General features: G+C 34.4%; 3 protein-coding genes across 3 annotated transcripts; all 3 read right to left on the bottom strand.

Annotated features, from left to right (window-relative positions):
- Positions 1–2,508: 2,508 nt before the first annotated feature.
- Positions 2,509–3,537, bottom strand: LOC116116755 (putative disease resistance RPP13-like protein 2). The gene has a single exon (XM_031402799.1). It carries the CDS (start codon positions 3,535–3,537, stop codon positions 2,509–2,511), a length of 1,029 nt encoding a protein of 342 aa, XP_031258659.1.
- A 20-nt stretch (positions 3,538–3,557) lies between these two features.
- On the bottom strand, positions 3,558–5,182 carry LOC116116754 (putative disease resistance RPP13-like protein 3). The gene has a single exon (XM_031402798.1). It carries the CDS (start codon positions 5,180–5,182, stop codon positions 3,602–3,604), a length of 1,581 nt encoding a protein of 526 aa, XP_031258658.1. The 3' UTR covers positions 3,558–3,601.
- A 6,167-nt stretch (positions 5,183–11,349) lies between these two features.
- Positions 11,350–15,839, bottom strand: LOC116116753 (disease resistance protein RPP13-like). Its single transcript, XM_031402797.1, has 2 exons — positions 15,022–15,839; positions 11,350–13,635 (listed from the first exon to the last, which is right to left on the bottom strand). The coding sequence occupies exons 1-2, from the start codon at positions 15,733–15,735 to the stop codon at positions 11,350–11,352; spliced, it is 3,000 nt and encodes a 999-aa protein (XP_031258657.1). The 5' UTR covers positions 15,736–15,839.
- Between the last annotated feature and the right edge of the window lie 4,371 nt (positions 15,840–20,210).

Genomic DNA, 20,210 nt, shown 5'->3' with positions numbered 1-20,210 from the left:
TTATTTAGTAATCCTTTTGGAAAAAAAAAAAAAAAAATTGCAAGTAACTCTTTTTTGAGTTTTATATCACAAGGGTATTATAGTCATAAAATTGTAGTAATTTATATATAATTTTTTATTATATGATTGGAAATTAAAATTAAATGAAAATTAAAGATGGAGACAAATAAAATTGGGCTTATCAAGCTTCTTGATGGAATGAATATTGTTCTATATATAATTGGGCCTAATGTGTCAGCCCAATTTGACTTGGGCTGGGAGCAATGCATTATAGTTACCAAAATTATTTCAAGAAATTAAGGGTGAGTTTGGTTTATTATTCTGATATTTTTTAGAATAATATTTTAAAAAATATTTAATTGGGCAGATATTACGATATAGGATTTAAAAATTAATAAAAAATACCCCTTATATTTGTTTATTTACTAAACACTCCTATAATAAAATATTAAAAGTTAACAAAAACACCCCAACTCACCCATTAAATACAACAACCAGAGGGTTGCTAGGGTGTTTTTGTAATTTCTAAAAAAAATATTTAGAGATATTTAGTTAAATTAACAAATTTAGGGAGTTTAAAAAAAATTAAATAATATTTTAAAAATAAATTAATTTTACTATTTAACTTTATTGAGAATACTAATAATAGTATCCCAATAAGGTAACAAACAGAGCCTAATAGTTTAGATTTTGAGAAAGTACACGTGACAACATCGTAACGTAAAAGAGAGGTGGTGTGTGATAGGATGACAATGACATGGTACTCATGCTAATGTGGTTTGATAAGGATGGGACCGTTAGATTGTACTCTTTCCTCGAAACTGATAATCGCGATGTCTTTATCACTTGATATTGCCCGAGCTTCTGATTGTCACTGTTTAGTTGACTTTCTCCTTCTTAAATAAGAAGAGATAATAAAATTAATCTTCATATGTAGGATATAGTAACAAAAATTTTCTTGAAGTTTCTAAAATAACAAGAATTTTCTTATTGTTAACGAACTGTTAGTAAACTATGAAAGTTCATACTTATTGCTATAGAAATCTGGAACAATTAGAGTAAATTTTGAAATTGTCCCAAATATTATTTTATTCGCCCCTGACCTAGGCACATAAGCTTTTCTCGCAAAATGCCCCCAACAAAATTTAGAAACTCACATTTTTTTTTTTTTTTTTGGTTGTGGTTACACCAAATTTACGCTTGGATTATTAAATTAAACAACAAGATTCTTATAAAATACCACGTGTAAAGATAAATTGTTATTTTAAATATTTAATGAGGAAGAGAGTTATTTAGTAATACTTTGGGGAAAAAAAAGGTGCGAGTAACTCTTTTTGATTTTTATATCACGAGGGTATTATAGTCATAAGATTGTAATAATTTGTATATAAGTTTTTATTGTATGATTGAAAATGTAAAATTAAATGAAAATTAAAGTTGGAATTAGAAATAAAATTGGGCGTATCCAGCTTCTTGATGGAATTAATATTGTCCTATTATATACTTGGGCCTAATGTGTCAGCCCAATTTGAATTGGGCCGAGAGCAATGCATTGTAGTTACCAAAATTATTTCAAGAAATTAATAGTTTGGATTTCAAAAAAAGTGCACGTGGCAATCGTAACCTAGAAGAGAGGTGGCAAGTGTTAGGATGACGATGACATGGTGATCATATTAATGCGGTCCAATAAATATGAACAGTTAGATTGTACTCTTTCCTCAAAACTGATAGTCGTGATGTCTCTATCCGTTGATATTAAATTTATGTTTTAATTTATATTTTTTAACATGTTTAATATTTATGTTTTTATTTATGTTCTTGTTCTTTATTTATGTACATGTTCTTCATTTATATTCATATTCTCTATTTATGTGGTTGTTTAATATTCACTAACCCTTTTAGATGATGTTAGAATCTGTGTGGGTGTACGCGTATGTGGGATAAAAAGAGGGCCTTGACCAAGAAGATAAAATAACATTAATCCGCAAATATAAGATATAATAACAAAAATTCTCTTGAAAATTTTAAAATAATAAACATTTTCTTATCGTTAATGAACGGTTAATAAACTATGAAAATTCGTACTTCTTGTTATAGAAATCCGCAACAATTAGAATAAAATTGTGAAATTGCCCCAAATATTATTTTATTCGCACCCTGACCCAGGCACATCAGCTTTTCTTGCAAAATGTCCTCAACAAAATTTAGAAACTCACATTTTTCCACCCGAGAACACAAAATAAAGTTCATAAAATAACCCATAAAATATGGGTATTATAGGAACCGCAACCCACTCATCGGGGAGCGGGAATCCTGAGTGCATCAACGTCTGCCAATAATCAATTAACCCCCTATAAACTATGAACAACATATATTAAAGGTGACATGATGAAAAGATTGCAGGTAGGAGTACAAATAACATTCTTCGTATCCGGACAAATGACAAATTGAAAGATAAAAATAACAATAAATTAAATTAAGAACAAGTATACCTTGGAGGTTTTTGAATTATCTCGAGTCGCCGTCGTAACTTTTATAGGATTCCCATTCATCTGGGCGAGGGATTGATCTCAATCTTTCTGGAATTCTGAATCTGGAGTTGTTATTTATATTTAAACCTCTAAGCACAGGCATAGCACCGTCCTCTACTTGCCACTCCTCTAAATCTTTTGCATCAACAAGAAGAATTTCAAGCCGAGGAAAACCCTTTGCTGTGCATACTAGTTTCTTTCCCAAATAACAATCGTTCCATATATCAAGTACTGTGAGGTTCAGCATCTTCTCTAATGTAGGCATCGGGTCATCTACAAGCTTGGAGCTCCACATCGATAGGCGTTCGAGATTTGGCAAAAGTACGGGCATTTCTTCTGGTAGTTTCTCCATCTTCCCATTTAAGCTCAAGTGTAGGAGATGTCGGCAATGAGAGAGTGGTTGCAGTGAAGCAAAAAAGTCATTTCTTGATAATATAACCGACAAAATTCGAAGGTTTTTCAGTTTGGCAAAAGAATCAAAAGTGATCTCGTCCTGTCTTTCACGGTAAAAAGACACATGCAGCTCGCGAAGATTAACCAATTTTTCTGGATTGGTTTTAGTCCAAGTGTCATCGCCTATACACTTCAAAGTCTGAAGGTTTTTCATATTGTCTATCCGGAAATATTGCCCTCCAAAATTCCCAATTAGATGTCTCAGATTTTGCAACTTGCAAATTTCAGTTGGTAGAGTGACACCAGACCTCGTCTGATCGAGTAAGTCAAGAGTTTCTAGATTCGACAAGTTGAGAATTGATGGTGGAATACTTTGAACCAGTGTATCTCTTAATCCCAAATACTTCAAGAGAATCAACTTATCTATATCTTTGGGTAAGGTCCACCCTGATCTTCCATTGAAACATCCAAACTCGAGCACTCTTAAAAACCTGAATCTTGCGCACAAAGTTGGTATCATTTGCTCTACCGTAGGATGCTCTTGATAGAGATCAAAGAACAAAAGAGAACGCAGGGGCGGATTAAACTGTTGAAGCCACGAGCTGCTATTCATCCCAGAATAAATGAATTGTTGTCGGCGTAATAGCTTTGAAGAGCCGGCTGAGCTTCTGATTTCATCATAAATCTGAATCAAGTTGAGCTCTTTTGCCCTTTTGAATTGCAAAATCCCTTAAAAGATCATGAACTCGACACGTCATAACTGTCCTCAACCGCATTTTTTCCTTGTGAACAAGGCTCCTGTTAATCAACTCATACAAGTAACTGTAAGCAACATCTTCCATTGTTTCTTCATCATGCGGTATGTAACCGTCAGCCACCCACAATCGGGTTAATTTATCTGTATTAATTTCGGAGTCTTCTGGAAAATGGCTTAGGTAGAGAAAGCATAACTTCAATTGATAGGGCAAATCTTTGAAGCTTAAAGAGAATAAATACGTGATATCCAAGGAATCCTTACTTAAATTTTGCCAGATATTATCACGCACCGAATGCCACTCTTGTGGCTTCTTTGTTGACAGTAAACCACCTAATACCACAATGGCTAGTGGTAGACCGCGACATTTTTCTACCATTTCTCTTCCTAACTTCTCCAATCCTTTATCTATATTTAAATTCCAGAAGGTCTTCTCACAGAATAACTGCCAACTCTCATCTGGCTTTAAAAATCGAAGTTCATGTACATGAGTTCTTTCATCTGAACGCTCTGCAACATCTTTGTATCGAGTGGTAATAATTACTCTGCTACCCATCTTATTGTCTGGAAAGGCTCTTTTGAGGCTTGCCCATGCTTCTTTGTGCCATACATCGTCAATTACCAACAAGTACGAGTATTTTTGCAAACATTTATGAAGATACCTCTCCAAGTCTTCTTCACTCATTCTATCCAATTCCTTCGCAGAAAAAGCAAAAGATTTTATAATCCTTCGAAGAAGATCTTCATTGTTGTAATCCTGAGATACAGAAACCCAAGCACAACGAAATTTTTTTTTTATTTCACTGTTTTTGTAAAGTTTTCCAGCAAGAGTTGTCTTACCCAAGCCACCAGTGCCCCAAATAGAGATCACCCAACGCCTTGGCTCATCGGCAAGTAGTTTAGCCAACAGTTCGTTGGTCTCGTCCTCGTAGCCAACAACTTTCTCTTCTAACGAAAAGGAGGTGGTTTTTCTCAGCTGCTTTATTCTTCTAAGAGCATGATTCTCTTCGTCCGTCTTGATATTGATGTTTCTAAGGCCATAAAATGCACGTCTACGAGAAACGTCACTAAGTCTCTTTTTCAGAGCTTCAATCTCCTTGCCTATGTTGTACATAGTCACCGTCTCCTTGGCCTTGCGAGAAGATTTAGCAATTGACTTTTTTATTGAAGTTATGATCTTTTGCCTTTTATTAGAAGACGCTTCTTCTTCCACTTTGAGCATCTCTGGAGCGATCCCTCCATCTCGGACTTTGAGCATAAATTCATCAAGGACATCTTCAGATTCATAAGCAATATCTTTGATTTCAGATACCCATAGGCGTACCAAAGAGTTGTCGACTTGTTTATCTTCAGCATCCTTCACGAAACCAAGCATCCATTCCATATCTTTTTTCAGCGACTCCACTTCACTTCTCACTTCTAAGAAAGCTGATGCTTGTCTCAGATAGTCTCCAAGATAGTCTCCAAGCTTGTTCACCACAAATGAGACAACTGCATCCGCCATGGTTCCCAACCGCTTCTTCTTTGGAAATGGAAGGTTTGAGAGAAGAGAATTAATTTTCTTTTTCAGTTTTTGTGCTTCAGAGACAGATGATAAACAGTTTATATTCGCTTTCAAACTCTAATTTTTTGTTTTTTTCTTATGCTTCGTAAAATGCAATTTGCAGATAATTCACCGGCAAAAATTTGGTCAGTAGCTAAAGTTTCCAGCTGGTTTCGCCTCCAGTTGTGGGAAAATTCATTCGTAGGGTAAGGTCATGATTGTTATTATTTCCTTTGATTAATTTTCGATTCTAGCTAGTGAAGTTTATTCGATATTAGGGCCATGTATGCCTAGCGTTAGCACCCTGGAACTGACTTGAAAGTTGATTATATTCACATTCAATCTAACTTCAATTATTAGTTACGAGATTATCACTCATGAAATAAAAAGAGCACATTGGAAAATGTGACCACAATAGCACTTTAATAAACAGAAAAGAGTAAACGACATATTGCCAGCCAAGGTTTGACGAAATCCCAATTGAGTACCACATGTTCCATTTATTTCAGATTCGCACCCTTAAAGTGACGGAAAAACGTTTGATGTAGCAGTAAAGGGGTAAATTGGTCATTTTACATGAGCGGCTCACGTTAGCAGACCACCGCCTGTAACAGTCCTCCGACGTACATTAGCAGACCATCGCCGGTAAACGTTTTTCGCACTTTTTTCGGCGATTTTTCCACCCAAAATCACCCTTGTCACCACCATTTGACTCCTCGAATCCTCCCCTACAAAACCCCTAACCTTTCCAGCCACGACAGCTCAACCGTTTGCTGTCCACCACCATCGAAAAACGCCGAAGAACACGAACTCTTGGCCGGCGAATGACGCCGAAAACAGCTACTGGGGACAGGGATTTTAAGATCAGATACGATGGTTTCATTGGTGGTGTCTAATTGGATTTTCACCATCAAATCGACCGGAATCCGGTGAAGAACACCGAAACACAACCTAACGTTGCCGGCGATTGGAGGGGCAAATAGTCGGAAACCAGAGGGGTTTTGGACGCCGGACTACAGGGAAGGTGATGGAGTGACCAGGCATTCGACGTCGTCGAAACAGCCCAGATCGGGCTGTTTCCGATGAGGGTGTGTAGTGACCGAGGGTGTTTTTGATATAATTTGAAAATAAAATGGTAGTTTTATAATTCTAATAAATTAGGGGTTAACATAATTTATTAATTTAGGGTTAGGGCATTATGGTAATTGCACGCTCTAAACCCTAAAGTTCATAAACCTGTTACTTTAAGGGTGAGAATCTAGAATAATTGAACCTGTGGTACTCATCTGGGATTTCGTCAAACCTGGGTGGGAATATGTCGTTTACTCAACAGAAAAAGAAAAAGTAAAGAACATAATAGGCGGAGACCAGTGTAAAGTATTCTGGGCTTCCTTGCCTTCTCCTCTGTTCACCGAAACTACAATTAGCATAACAATTGAACTTTATAAAGAGAAAAAGAAAAAAAAGTAAAAGAAACATAATCACCCTTCTCCTCTTTTTATTTTGTAATAAAGTTTGATTGACTAGCAGGTCTTTTATAAAGATACAGGAAAAACAAGCTTTTTATTTTATTAATTTTTCTTAATTATAATTTATGGAACATACAAGATTGGATTTTATAATTATTTTAATAATATGTATCTTATCAAAATATTTTTAACTTCTCAAGCATCATTAGAGCTTTATGGTTCAAAACTTTTTATATTTTCATACTATCATCCTTAGGATTATTTATTTTCTCTTCTTATCTAATTACAACAATGATTTCTTCTTTAATTAAAGCACACACAATTTGTTGTTCATTTGGATGATCGAGGAAGAAATTAATATTCATTTGTTTGGTGTAGTAAAATTGTCGAATCTGACTACTCAATTCTGCAATGACTTTTTTATTATTCTCATCCACTTCATTTGCAACTTGCAATTTATTGACATCGAGAATCCTAATTTTGTAGTACTTAAAACCATTGACAATTGTCTGTGGTTTCATATCAATTGACCATGCATTAGTTATATTTACAATTTCATCAATGACACTTATCTTTGTTGGTTTGAAGATATGATTTTTTATTAGTTTTAAAAATAAATAATTGAAGCGTTGAATTGAAATTTTGATAATATTAAAATATGAATTGAAATCCTAATATTGTATTACTTATAAAAAAAGAAATCAAAATAATAATTTTTGTAACTACATCTCTATTAAGTTATAATCTCTAATTGATTCCACCGTTATGACTATAAAGAGGTTTTACTATATTGATAAAAAAGACAGTTTTGGAATAAATTATGATGTATTTGATCAAATAATAGTTAATAATGATATTATATAAAATGGGCCTCAAAAAGTTTTAGTGTAGCTCAATTAGCATTAGTTGTTCAAAATCACTTCCCTTCATACCAAAAAATGGGGGACGCGGACAAGGACGGGGACTGGGAAATTCCCCGTCCTTGAGGATAGGGTGGGGACAAAAATAGAGGTCTCCCCGCCCCGGCCGCTAATGAAACAGTTCATCCATTCTAGATGTTTTTTCAGTGACTCCACTTCAATTCTTATCCCTCGAAAGAAGGCTGCTTCTTGGATTAGATAGTCTTCAAGCCTGTTAACCACAGATGAGACTACTGCATCCACCATGGTTCCCAAGCTACTGTTGTTTTTTCTTTTTCTTTTTTCACTAAAGATCTCTCCCTTTGGAAATTGTAGGTTTAAAAGGAGAATTAATTTTCTTTCAGTTTTTGTGCTTCGGGGATGGAGGATAAACAGTTGATATTCGCTTTAAAATCTAATTTTGTATTTGTTCTTTTCTTATGCTTCATAAAATGCAATTTGTAGTTAATTAATTCACAAAACATGTTCACTAGGTGAAGTTTTCAGCTGGTTTCATCGCAAGTTGTGGGAAATTTCTATGGGTTGGTAGCATTATAGTTGTTATTTCCATCGATTAAATTACAGGGGTGTTTATTAAATTAACAAACTTAGGGAGTGTTTTTATAATTTTTAAATTCTACCTCGTTATTATCATCAAACTCTTACTTTTTCAAAAACTATATCCAAAATACTAAAATAAACTCACTCTTGAATATTTTATCTATGTCTAAGGCTTCCCTCGAATTAACCATATGTGACTCTAAGCCTAATTAGACTCAACATAACCTCTCTGATGTTTGAGCCAATCATATGTACTTGAGAAAGTATGCAATTACTATCAAATGTGAGTGTATAGGATGCTGGGGTAATGTTTTGGAGTAAAATGTAAGTGTTCACCTCATACAACACACTTGGCCTTGGCTTGCTTCTAGGATTTTATAGAGCCTCAACTCTAAAGTTTACTTGATAAGCAATTTGAGTTTGGGCTTGTTACTTTGCATTGACCCATTTTATTCTTGTCTCATACTCTGTGTTTGGGCTTAATTAGGCCCAATTGACTAACTTTGATTAGTCTAATATTATTGCGTAATGTTACTCTTCCTTCTTATGAACTTTATGATCTCTTTACTTTTCGGCCCTTTGGACCCAAAGTTTTATCTTCAACTGCTTACACTTCCTTTCAATAAAGCAAACTCTCTGCTATCTGGGTGTTCCCCCAAAAGAATCTATTTGGATCAATTTAATCACAACCTAATCTCATAACCTTAATATGATAAACATTGTCGTTAGCATAAAATCTCAACTAAAAGTTCCGAGTGGTTAAATATTGTCATGTGTTGATTGGTTCTTGAATTTTTTGCATTTATTGGCCATTCATATAACCTTTCTTAATACATGGTAGTAGAAGTCCAGCCGGAAACTCTTACTACTGAGTAGGGCTGCAAATGAACCAAACAGTTCGTGAACATTTGTTGTTCGTTCGATTACTGTTCGATAATGTTCGCGAACAGTTCGATATTTGTTCGATAATATGTTCGATCGAGTTCGAACAGGGGTTGTTCGTTCGATTATATTTGCGAACACTATACGTTCGACTAATCCATCTGTTCGCGAACAATCGTTCGATTGTTCATTCGTTTATGTTCGAAAAACATGTTATACATTATTCTAATTAAAAAAAAAAAAATTTCATTTTTATATTATGTTTGATTTAGTTTGGATGAATTTTTTTTAATGGTAATCAATAATAAAATATTATGATACTTTTGTTTTTCTTATATATATAATATGTTTGGATTTTTTTTTTTTCCAAATGTCATCAATAATTAAATATATAAGTATATAGCATTTTAATTAAAAAGTAATAAATTATTATGATACATAGCATAACAAATTTAATAACATAATAAATTGTATAATCAAGTGATATATAATATAGTAAATCCAATAACATAATAGCTTCATATTTTTCTAAATGTAATCAATAATTAAATATTATAAGATAGCATTTCAATTAATAAATAATAAATATAGTATGGTAAATTGATAAACATAACATATTGTATAATCAAGTGATGTATAGCATACCAAATTTAATAATATAATAGTTTAATTAAACCTAAATTAATCACACATTTGTATTGATCATATATTACAATAAACTCTCATATCACTATGAATTTATAGGTGTTGGTACAAAATAAATATGTAGACAGTAATGATAATATATATATATATAAAAATATAATTAATCACACATATGTATTGATCATATATTACAATAGATTTTCATTTTACTCTAAATTTATGGGTGTTGATACAAAATATATATGTAAACATTTAAAATATTTATAATAATTTATGTAATGATAATAAATATATGATAACCTATAATTTTGGTAATTTCGTAACATATTTAACCTATGATTAATATATGTATGATAATAATTTTGTATATACACAATTACACATTATATATAACAAATTAATCATACATATGTATTGATCATATATTATAATAGGCCATCATTTCACTATGAATTTATGGGTGTTGATATAATATATATATAACAAATTAATCACACATATGTATTTCATTCCACTATAAATTTATGGGTGTTGATACAAAATATATATGTAAACATTTAAAATATTTAGGATAATTTATGTAATGATAATAAATATATATGTAAACAAATTTCTTTTATTTGTGTCATGTTTGATATGGAACTAAATTTGTTTTGAACGATTTATTGTTCTGTTTAATTTATTTTGAAGTTCTATTATTTATGATGGTTAGTTATTTTAATTTACTGAGTTTTTATTGATTTGTTTAAAATATAAATATAGATAAAGAGTTGGTTTATTTTCAAATGTTGAATTAAATCGGTATGAATTATAAATTGTTGCATATTTGTTTTTTAGAGCATGAATTGGAAAGTTGGTGTACATTTTTTATTCGAACAGGTATTCGAACATGTATTTACGAGTTATTGAACGAGTTAGTCGAACATGTATTTACAAATTATCGAACGAGTTAGTCGAACAGGTATTTACATATTATCGAACGAGTTAGTCGAACAAGTTAGTCGAACGAACACGAACGAGTTACGAACGAACATGAACGAGCTTTTTGTTAATCGAACGAACACGAACACACATCCTATGTTCGTTCGAACACGAACACGAACAATCGAACATGCTTATCGAACGATTTTCGAACGGGCCTGTTCGTTCATGTTCGGTTCGATTGCAGGCCTGCTACTGAGCACCTTTTTTTGTAACAAAGCTGAAAAAATTCTATTGAGCCTTCTCTTTGCTCCCCTGTTTATCCTCTGCCTTTAACTGATTTTTTTCGAGAAAATTTCAGTTTTGGAGCAGCAGTTTCATAGTCCCTTTTATCATTTTAGAGGGAGAAAAAAATGTTGACTCATATGATAATTATAGGTTATTACGCTCAACCTCTCATTTTGACGCCAAATTGTTTCTTTGTATCAGCTTAATCTGATTCTCGTATTAATCCTTTCTATATAATTTTAAACTTATTTTTAAAATATTCACAATTTCTAAAATACTTAGTATTTGATACTGCACTTCTATTTCTCTGTAAGCTGATACCACTACCAAGAAGTATTATGGTACTTTGATGAGTAAAGAGGCTCGCATATTTAAAATTGAAACATTATAAAAAAAACCCAAACGATGACCAAAAGACAAATTAAATTTGAAAGAAAATACAGTACAAGCACAATAATCACCACTAAGGTAGGCGAGGGAGTGATTTCAATCTTTTTGGAAGGCTATGCAGATGCTTTAGTAACCGCAAACCTCTAAGCACAGGCAGAGCTCCTTCCTCTATCTGCCACTCCTCTAAATCTATCTGATCAAGTATTAAAAATTCAAGCCGGGGAAAACCCTTTGCCGTGCACACCATCTTCTTTCCAAGGTAACAACCTAAGCCTAATTCAAGTTCTGTGAGGTTCAACATCTTCTCCAGTATTGGCATCGGGTCATCTACGAGTTTGGACCACGTTAACGATAGGCTTTCCACATTTGGCAAAAGTACATGCATTTCTCCTGGTAGTTTCTCCATCTTCCCATCTAATTTCAAGTGTCGGAGATATCGACAATGAGAGAGTGGTTGCAATGTAGGAAAAAAATGAAAATCTGATAACTTGACCGTTAAAATTTGAATACTTTTCAGTTTGGCAATAGAATCGAAAGTGAACTTCTTCTCTCTTTCATGGCACACAAGTAGCTCTAGCTCTCGAAGATTAACCAATGTTTCAGAATTTGTTTTAGTCCAAGTGTTATCCCGTACAACCTTCAAAGTCTGAAGGTTTGTCATATTATCTATCCGCAATGGCCAATCAAGGTCTCCAATTAGATGTCTCAAACTTTTCAGCTTCCAAATTTCGGTTGGTGGAGAGTAACAATCACTAGCCCATCCCTTGTTAAAGTGCAGAGTTTCTAGATTCGACAAGTTGAGAATCGATTCCGGAATATTTACAGAATCTTGGATTCCCAAATACTTCAAGTGAATCAACTTACCTATATCTTTGGGTAAGGAGCAGCTTCGTGGATAGCCACGTTCAAACTCGAGCACTCTTAAGAACCTGAATTTTGTACACAGAGTCGGTATGAATTGCGTTAACGTAGGAAGCAATCTATCGCGATCAAAGATCAAAAGAGAACGCAAGAGCGGATTACACTGTCGAAGCCTCAAGGTCCTGTAGTTCCCAGTATAGACAGCTAGTCGTCGACATGATACCTTTGAAGAATGAGCTGAGTTTCTGATTTCGTCATAAATTTGAACAAGATTGAGTTCTTTTGCCTTTTGAATTGCTAAATCCCGCAAAAGATCATGGACTCGACATGTTGTAACCATTCCCAACCGCATTTTTCCTTTCTGAATAAGGCTTCTGTTAATCAACTCGTTCAAGTAATTGAGAGCCATATCTTCCATTATTTCTTCATCATGCGGTATGTAACCCTCAGCCACCCACAAGCGAATTAGTTTCTCTGTTTTGATTTCCTTGTCTTCTGGAAAATTACTTAAGTAGAGAAAACACAACTTCAATTGATAAGGTAAATCATTGAAGCTTAAAGCCAATAACTGTGTTATCTCCATGTTATCATTTCTTAAATGCCGCCAAATATTATCGCGTACCAAATTCCATGCTTGTGGCTTCTTTCTTGACAGTAAACCGCCTAACACAACAATGGCAAGTGGTAGACCGCCACATTTTTCTACCATTTCTCTTCCCAACTTCTCCAATCCTTCATCTATATTGAACTTGCAACAAGCCTTCTCACAGAATAGCTGCCAACTCTCCTCTTGGTTTAAAAATCGAAGTTCATGTATATGAGTTCTTTGATCTGAACTTTCAGCAACATCTTTGATGCGAGTGGTAATAATTACTCTGCTTCCATTCTTGTTGTCTGGAAAAGCTCTTTTGAGGCTTGCCCATGCTTCTTTGTGCCATACATCATCAATTACCACCAAATATCTGCATCCTTGCAAAGACTTATGAAGATACCTCTCCATATCATCTTGACTCATCCTCTCAAACTTCTCTGGTGTATTTCCGGAATAGAGAGACTTTATAATTCTTCCAAGAAGATCTTGAGTGTTGTAATCTTGAGATACAGAAACCCAAGCACTATAACTAAATATTTGCTTAATTTTACTGTTGTTGTAAAGTTTTCGAGCAAGAGTTGTCTTTCCCAAACCACCAGTGCCCCAAATAGAGATCACATATCGCCTTGGCTCATTGTCAAGTAGTTTAGCCAACAATTTCCCGGTCTCATCCTTGTAGCCGACAACATTCCCTTCAAACGAAAAGCAGTTGGTTTTTCTCAGTTGTTTCAATTTGTCAAAATCAGGGCTCTCTCTTTCCCTCTTGGTATTGATATTTTCAAGACCATACTCTTGACGTCTTCGAGAGACATCACTGAGCTTCTTTTTCAGAGCTTCAATCTCCCTGCCTATTTTGTACATACTCACCTTCTCCTTGCCCTTGCGAGAAGATTTAGCAATGGATTTCTTCATGGAAGTTAAGAGTCCTTGCTTTCTTTTAGAAGCTATCCTGTTTTTTCAGTGACTCCATCAATTCTTATCCCTCGAAAGAAGGCTGCTTCTTGGATTAGATAGTCTTAAGCCTGTTACCACAGATGAGACTACTGCATCCACCATGGTTTCCAAGCTACTGTTGTTTTTTTTTTCTTTTTTCACTAAAGATCTCTCCCTTTGGAAATTGTAGGTTTAAAGGAGAATTAATTTCTTTCAGTTTTGTGTCTTCGGGGAAGAGGATAAACAGTTGATATTCGCTTTAAAATCTAATTTTGTATTGTTCTTTTCTTAGCTTCATAAAATGCAATTTGTAGTTAATTAATTCAACAAACTGTTCACTAGGTGAAGTTTCAGCTGGTTTCATCGCAAGTTGTGGGAAATTTCTATGGGTTGGTAAGTATAGATTCTCACGATTAAATTACAGGGGTGTTTATTAAATTAACAAACTTAGAGTGTTTTTATAATTTTTAAATTCTACCTCGTTATTACATAAATCTTACTTTTTCAAAAACTATATCAAAATACTAAAAAAACTCACCTTGAATATTATCTATGTCAAGGCTTCCCTCGAATTAACTCGTGATCTCTAAGCCAATTAGACTCAACATAATCTCTTTGTGTTTGAGCAATCATATGTACTTGAGAAAGTATCAATTACTCAAATGTGAGTGTATGAATGTCTGGGTAATGTTTGGAGTAAAATGTAAGTGTTCACCTCATCAACCACTTGGCCTGGCTTGCTCTCTGGATTTATAGAGCCTAACTCTAAAGTTTACTGATAATTTTTGCTTGTACCCATTGTCCATTTATTCGTCTCATACTCTGTGTTTGGCTTAATTAGGCCCAATGACTAACTTTGATAGTCTAATATATTGCGATGTTCTCTTCCTTCTTATGAACTTATGATCTACTTTTCGGCCCTTGGACCCAAAGTTTATCTTCAACTGCTACACTTCCTTAAATTCTTTCAAGAAAAAATTCTATAGAGCCTCTCTTTGCCTCCCTGTTATCCTCTGCCTTAACTGATTTTTTTCCAGAAAAACAGTTTTAAAGCAGCAGTTTCTAGTTTCTTTTTTCATTTAGAGGAGAAAAAAATGTTGACGCATATGAGAATATAGGTATTACCGCTCAACTTTGACACCAAATTGTTTTTGTATCAGCTTAATTCATATGAGTTATGAACTATCAAAACTTGTCTAATAATTTTTTTCTTCCCATTCAGCTGGAAGAGGGATTAAACTCAATTTTGTAAGCTTAGGTTCAAAAACCACCCGAGTAATCTGATTCTCGTATTAATCCTTCCTATATAATTTTAACTTATTTAAAAATATTACAATTTCTCAATGCTATTATTGATACTTTTTTTATTTCACTGTTTTTGTAAAGTTTTCCAGCAAGAGTTGTCTTACCCAAGCCACCAGTGCCCCAAATAGAGATCACCCAACGCCTTGGCTCATCGGCAAGTAGTTTAGCCAGCAGTTCGTTGGTCTCGTCCTCGTAGCCAACAACTTTCTCTTCTAACGAAAAGGAGGTGGTTTTTCTCAGCTGCTTCATTCTTCTAAGAGCATGATTCTCTTCGTCCGTCTTGATATTGATGTTTCTAAGGCCATAAAATACACGTCTATCAGAAACGTCACTGAGTCTATTTTTCAGAGCTTCAATCTCCTTGCCTATCTTGTACATAGTCACCGTCTCCTTGGCCTTGCGAGACAATTTAGCAATTGGCTTTTTCATGGAAGTCATGATCTTTTGCCTTTTATTAGAAGACGCTTCTTCTTTCACTTTGAGCATTTCTGGAGCGATCTCTCCATCTCGGACTTTGAGCATAAATTTATCAAGGACATCCTCAGAATCATAAGCAATATCTTTGATATCAGACACCCATAGGCGTATCAAAGAGTTGTCGACTTGTTTATCTTCAGCATCCTTCACGAAACCAAGCATCCATTCCAGATCTTTTTTCAGCGACTCCACTTCACTTCTCACTTGTAAGAAAGCTGCTGCTTGTTTCAGATAGTCTCCAAGATAGTCTCCAAGCTTGTTCACCACAACTGAGACAACTGCATCCGCCATGGTTCCCAACCGCTTCTTCTTTGGAAATGGAAGTTTTGAGAGAAGAGAATTAATTTTCTTTTTCAGTTTTTGTGCTTCAGAGACAGATGATAAACAGTTTATATTCGCTTTCAAACTCTAATTTTTTGTTTTTTTCTTATGCTTCGTAAAATGCAATTTGCAGATAATTCACAGGCAAAAAAGTGGTCAGTAGCTAAAGTTTCCAGCTGGTTTCGCCTCCAGTTGTGGGAAAATTCATTCGTAGGTTAAGGTCATGATTGTTATTATTTCCTTTGATTAATTATCGATTCTAGCTAGTGAAGCTTTATTCGATATTAGGGCCATGTATGCCTAGCTTTAGCACCCTGGAACTGACTTGAAAGTTGATTATATTCACATTCAATCTAACTTCAATTATTAGTTACAAGATTATCACTCATGAAATAAAAAGAGCACATAGGAAAATGTGACCACAATAGCACTTTAATAAAGAGAAAAAGAAAAAGTAAAAGAAACATAGCAGCGGGGAGACCAGTGTAAAGTAAGACCATTGATAATTGTCTGTGGTTTCATATCAATTGACCATGTATTAGTTATATTTATAATTTCATCAATGACACTTATCTTTGTTGGTTTTAAGACATAATTTTTTATTAGTTTTAAAAATAAATAATTAAAGCATTGAATTGGAATTTTGATAATACTAAAATATGAATTGAAATCCTAATATTGTATTACTTATAAAAAAAGAAATCAAAACAATAATTTTTGTAACTACATCTCTATTAAGTTATAATCTCTTTGTAGTGATAAAATTAATTGATTCTACCGTTATGACTATATAGAGGTTTTACTATATTAATAAAAAAGACAATTTTGAAATAAATTACGATATATTTGATCAAATAATAGTTAATAATGATATTATATAAAATGGGCCTCAAAAAGTTTTAGTGTAGCTCAATTAGCATTAGTCGTTCAAAATCACTTCCCTTCATACCAAAAAATGGGGGACGCGGACAAGGACGGGGACTGGGAAATTCCCCGTCCTTGAGGATAGGGTGGGGACAAAAATAGAGGTCTCCCCGCCCCGGCCGCTAATGAAACAGTTCATCCATTCTAGATGTTTTTTCAGNCGTGATCGTTTGACTTCGACCCCTGATCTGCTATTTTCCGATGATGCCTCAACTTGTCAACTGTCGATTCGTCCTCCCCATCACCCGATCTACCCTCCCTGGTTTGTCGTCGCCATTCTCCCAGTTGATCACCAATTTGCATTTAGCCAAGGGTTGTGTTTGCTAGATTTCAAACCTATAGCGACTGATAGATTTTATCAGGGGTGTGTTTGTTAGATTTCAAACCTATTAAACCATCGATTAAACCAACGATTTAACCGATTAAACCGGTTAACCCATGACCGAATCACCTGACCGGGTCACCCCTTGGGTCAGGTTTTAAAACATTGGTTTAAATCCTGAGAAATGGTAGTGTGGGCCGGTGCCATTATTGGCACATGTCACACCTTCCACTAAATCAAAAGGTACTGTAACACATAAAAGCCATACCAATAAGATTGTAATATCTGCATAATCCGACTAAGATCATTTTTGTAGTGATCACGAAGATTAGGAATTAAGATCGTGGAGAATATTAGGAATTAAGAACATGAAGATTCTAGGAAAACATGTTTTGGGTCGACAAATCACGTATGAGAAAATAAAAATAATACAGCCCTTTGATTTTAGTCCCTACCTACGTAAAATATTTGGTTCTTTAATTAAACATTGGCAAAACTTTAGTCTGCATTATCCTATATATTTAATTGTATAATTATATGATAATTAATGCTTCCATTTGGAATTCTAATTTATTTGGGATTTTAGTCAACAACGACTTTTGAATAAAACAATGACTCTTTACCTATCTCCAGTTGTCTTCTTTTACAGCATGATGGTTCGATTTTCAATGGTGTTAGAAAAAGATTTTATTACCGACCCCGAAAAAGTCTTATGTTTTGGTATGGCCTTTGTGGTCTGTGTCACCATCTATTTACAATAATTTAATTTTCTTTTCAATGTTTTATAAAAAACATTCAGCTTTTAAAGTGACGAGTTTTAGAGAAAAGATTTCAGCAAATATAATGTAATTTATTTTACAGATTTTAAATGGGAGTGTATAGGATGTTGGAGTAATATTTTGGAGTAAAATGTGCGTATTCACCTCATTCAACACACTTGCCCTTTGACTGGCCCCCATGATTTTATAGAGCCTTGACTCTAACGTTTACTTAATAATGTTTTGTAACACTCATGTGGTGGCGAAAATGGGCAATAAATGGCCTTTAACCTCAGCTTGCCTGTGTAGCAGAGGGAAATGCTATGGTAATGGGTAGGGGTGATCGGGTTCGGGTACCTGCCCTTTTTCCAAGGAACAAGAACCGGAATCAGCCGATTCCAATTCCTCAATAGTTGGAACTTGGACCTTAAAAACAGGCTCCAGTTTTGGTTTAGGGTACTTAGAAAAATTACGAATACCCCTGTATTATTCATCAATATGACAAATATATTTTGTGAAATTACACTACACTGACAAATATATTTTGTGAAATTACACTACACTGACAAATATATTTTGTGAAATTACACTACACCCCATTAATTAACAAAAATTACAAATATAACCCAACACCCATTGGTTCCACCTCGGGTACCCAGACCTCGGTTTCGATTTCGTTTTCTGAAGTGGTGGAACCAGAACAAAATCACATAATGTCAGTCCCACCAATTTGGAACTGAAACCAACCTTTTCCATGCCGATTCTAGGTAGGAACTGGAACCGAAACCCCACTATCTAATGGTTCCCGTTCTACCTGGATTTCTTGCTCACACCTAGTAAGCCAAATAACTATATTATTTCATCTTTCTCATGTCCAAGAAATCACTAGTCTCATCTTGTTAATCAACTTTAGACTACATATCTTGAGACTGATCCTAATGATTCATCAAAAGTTGTTGTTGATACATCATTGCCCTCTGCCTCTTCTTATCAGATAGTAGCTACTCCACATACAGTCCATGATCAGTCTTGGTATATGAATTGTAGAGCATCAAATCACATGGTTGCAGATGCATCAAACCTGGCTTTGAAGCCTACTTATCCAGGAGGTTCCAAGGTGCAAGTTGGTAATGGATAATCTATTCCCATTACTCAAATAGGTATGCTACTGGGATCCTCTTTTGATCCTCATAGACTTATTCATCTTAGGGATATCCTTTGTGTTCCACAAATTGCAAAGAATTTGTTAAGTATTTTGCAAATCACTAAGGATAATAATGCGATTATTGAATTTCATTCTGACCATTGCTTCGTAAAGGACAAAAGCAGTATAGAGGTTCTACTTCGAGGCACGGTAAAGGATGACTTGTATCAGCTTGAACTAACACAGCCTATCAATCCACTTGTGAAGTTTGTTTCCTGTCCTACTACTACTGCTTTGCCATCTGAAGCTCATTCTCATCTCGGCATGGAAATTATTACTGCGTTCCCTACTGCTGTGTGTCCTTTTGATAAGTCTCTAGCTAATCAAGCAAGTTTAGATTTGCTTTTGTTTTGGCATGCAAAATTAGGCCACCCCAACGGTAGAACACTTCATGCTGTTTTGAATAAACTAAATGTAAAACAATCTTTATACAACAATAAAAGTTTCTATTGTGAGGCATGTCGATATGGAAATTTGCAACAATGTCATTTTCCTATATCTAATTCTAGAGCTAAAGTTCTTTTAGAGTTAGTGCATTCTGACCTATGGGGTCTAACTCTTGTGAGTTCTAATGAAGGGTACAAGTATTATATCATATTTGTTGATGAATTTAGTAGGTTTACTTGGATATATCCTTTGAAACTTAAATCTAAGGCTTATGCTACTTTTGTTCAATTTCATTCTTTTTGGAAAAAAAATTGAATTTTAAAATAAAATGCTTGCAAACAGATTAGGGAGGAGAGTATAGGATTTTTATTGGTTACTTGTAGAAGCATGGCATTCTTGTTCACATTTGCACCAACAAAATGGGAGAGTTGAAAGGAAACACAGGTCAATTATTGAGTTTGGTTTATCCTTGTTGGCTCATGCTAGTATGCCATTAAAATATTGGTGGGTAACTTTTAGTTCAGCAACCTCTTTGTTGAACAAATTGCCTCACTCAGCTCTTGAGTTTGTGTCTCCTTACTTTATATTATTCCATCAAGAGCCTATCTATACTGACCTGAAAATGTTTGGATGTAGTTGCTACTCTTACCTTAGACCCTATAATAAGCATAAACTATGTTATCATACAGAGAAATGTGCTTTTCTGGGATATAGTCTCTTTTGCAAAGGTTACTTGTGGCTTGCTTCTATTGGCTAAGTGTATATTGTCAAGCAAGTGAAGTTTCATGAGACAAATTTTCCATTCAAAACTGGTTTTAACCACTCTACATCTCCAGAAAATTCTGCTATA

Source organism: Pistacia vera, unplaced genomic scaffold (assembly GCF_008641045.1).
Source record: "Pistacia vera cultivar Batoury unplaced genomic scaffold, PisVer_v2 Contig780, whole genome shotgun sequence".
NCBI classification, from domain to species: domain Eukaryota; kingdom Viridiplantae; phylum Streptophyta; class Magnoliopsida; order Sapindales; family Anacardiaceae; genus Pistacia; species Pistacia vera.
The sequence above is the reverse complement of the archived record's forward strand: the minus strand, read 5'-3'. Positions and strand labels throughout refer to the sequence as shown.

Excerpts from the sequence above, each read along its gene's own strand:
- LOC116116754 (XM_031402798.1), bottom strand. The coding sequence starts at position 5,182 with ATGGCGGATGCAGTTGTCTCATTTGTGGTGAACAAGCTTGGAGACTAT.
- LOC116116755 (XM_031402799.1), bottom strand. The coding sequence starts at position 3,537 with ATGAATAGCAGCTCGTGGCTTCAACAGTTTAATCCGCCCCTGCGTTCT.
- LOC116116753 (XM_031402797.1), bottom strand. The coding sequence starts at position 15,735 with ATGGCGGATGCAGTTGTCTCAGTTGTGGTGAACAAGCTTGGAGACTAT. Across the intron at positions 13,636-15,021 it reads AAAACAGTGAAATAAAAAAA|AAATCCATTGCTAAATCTTC; the intron begins GTATCAATAATA and ends ACTTCCATGAAG.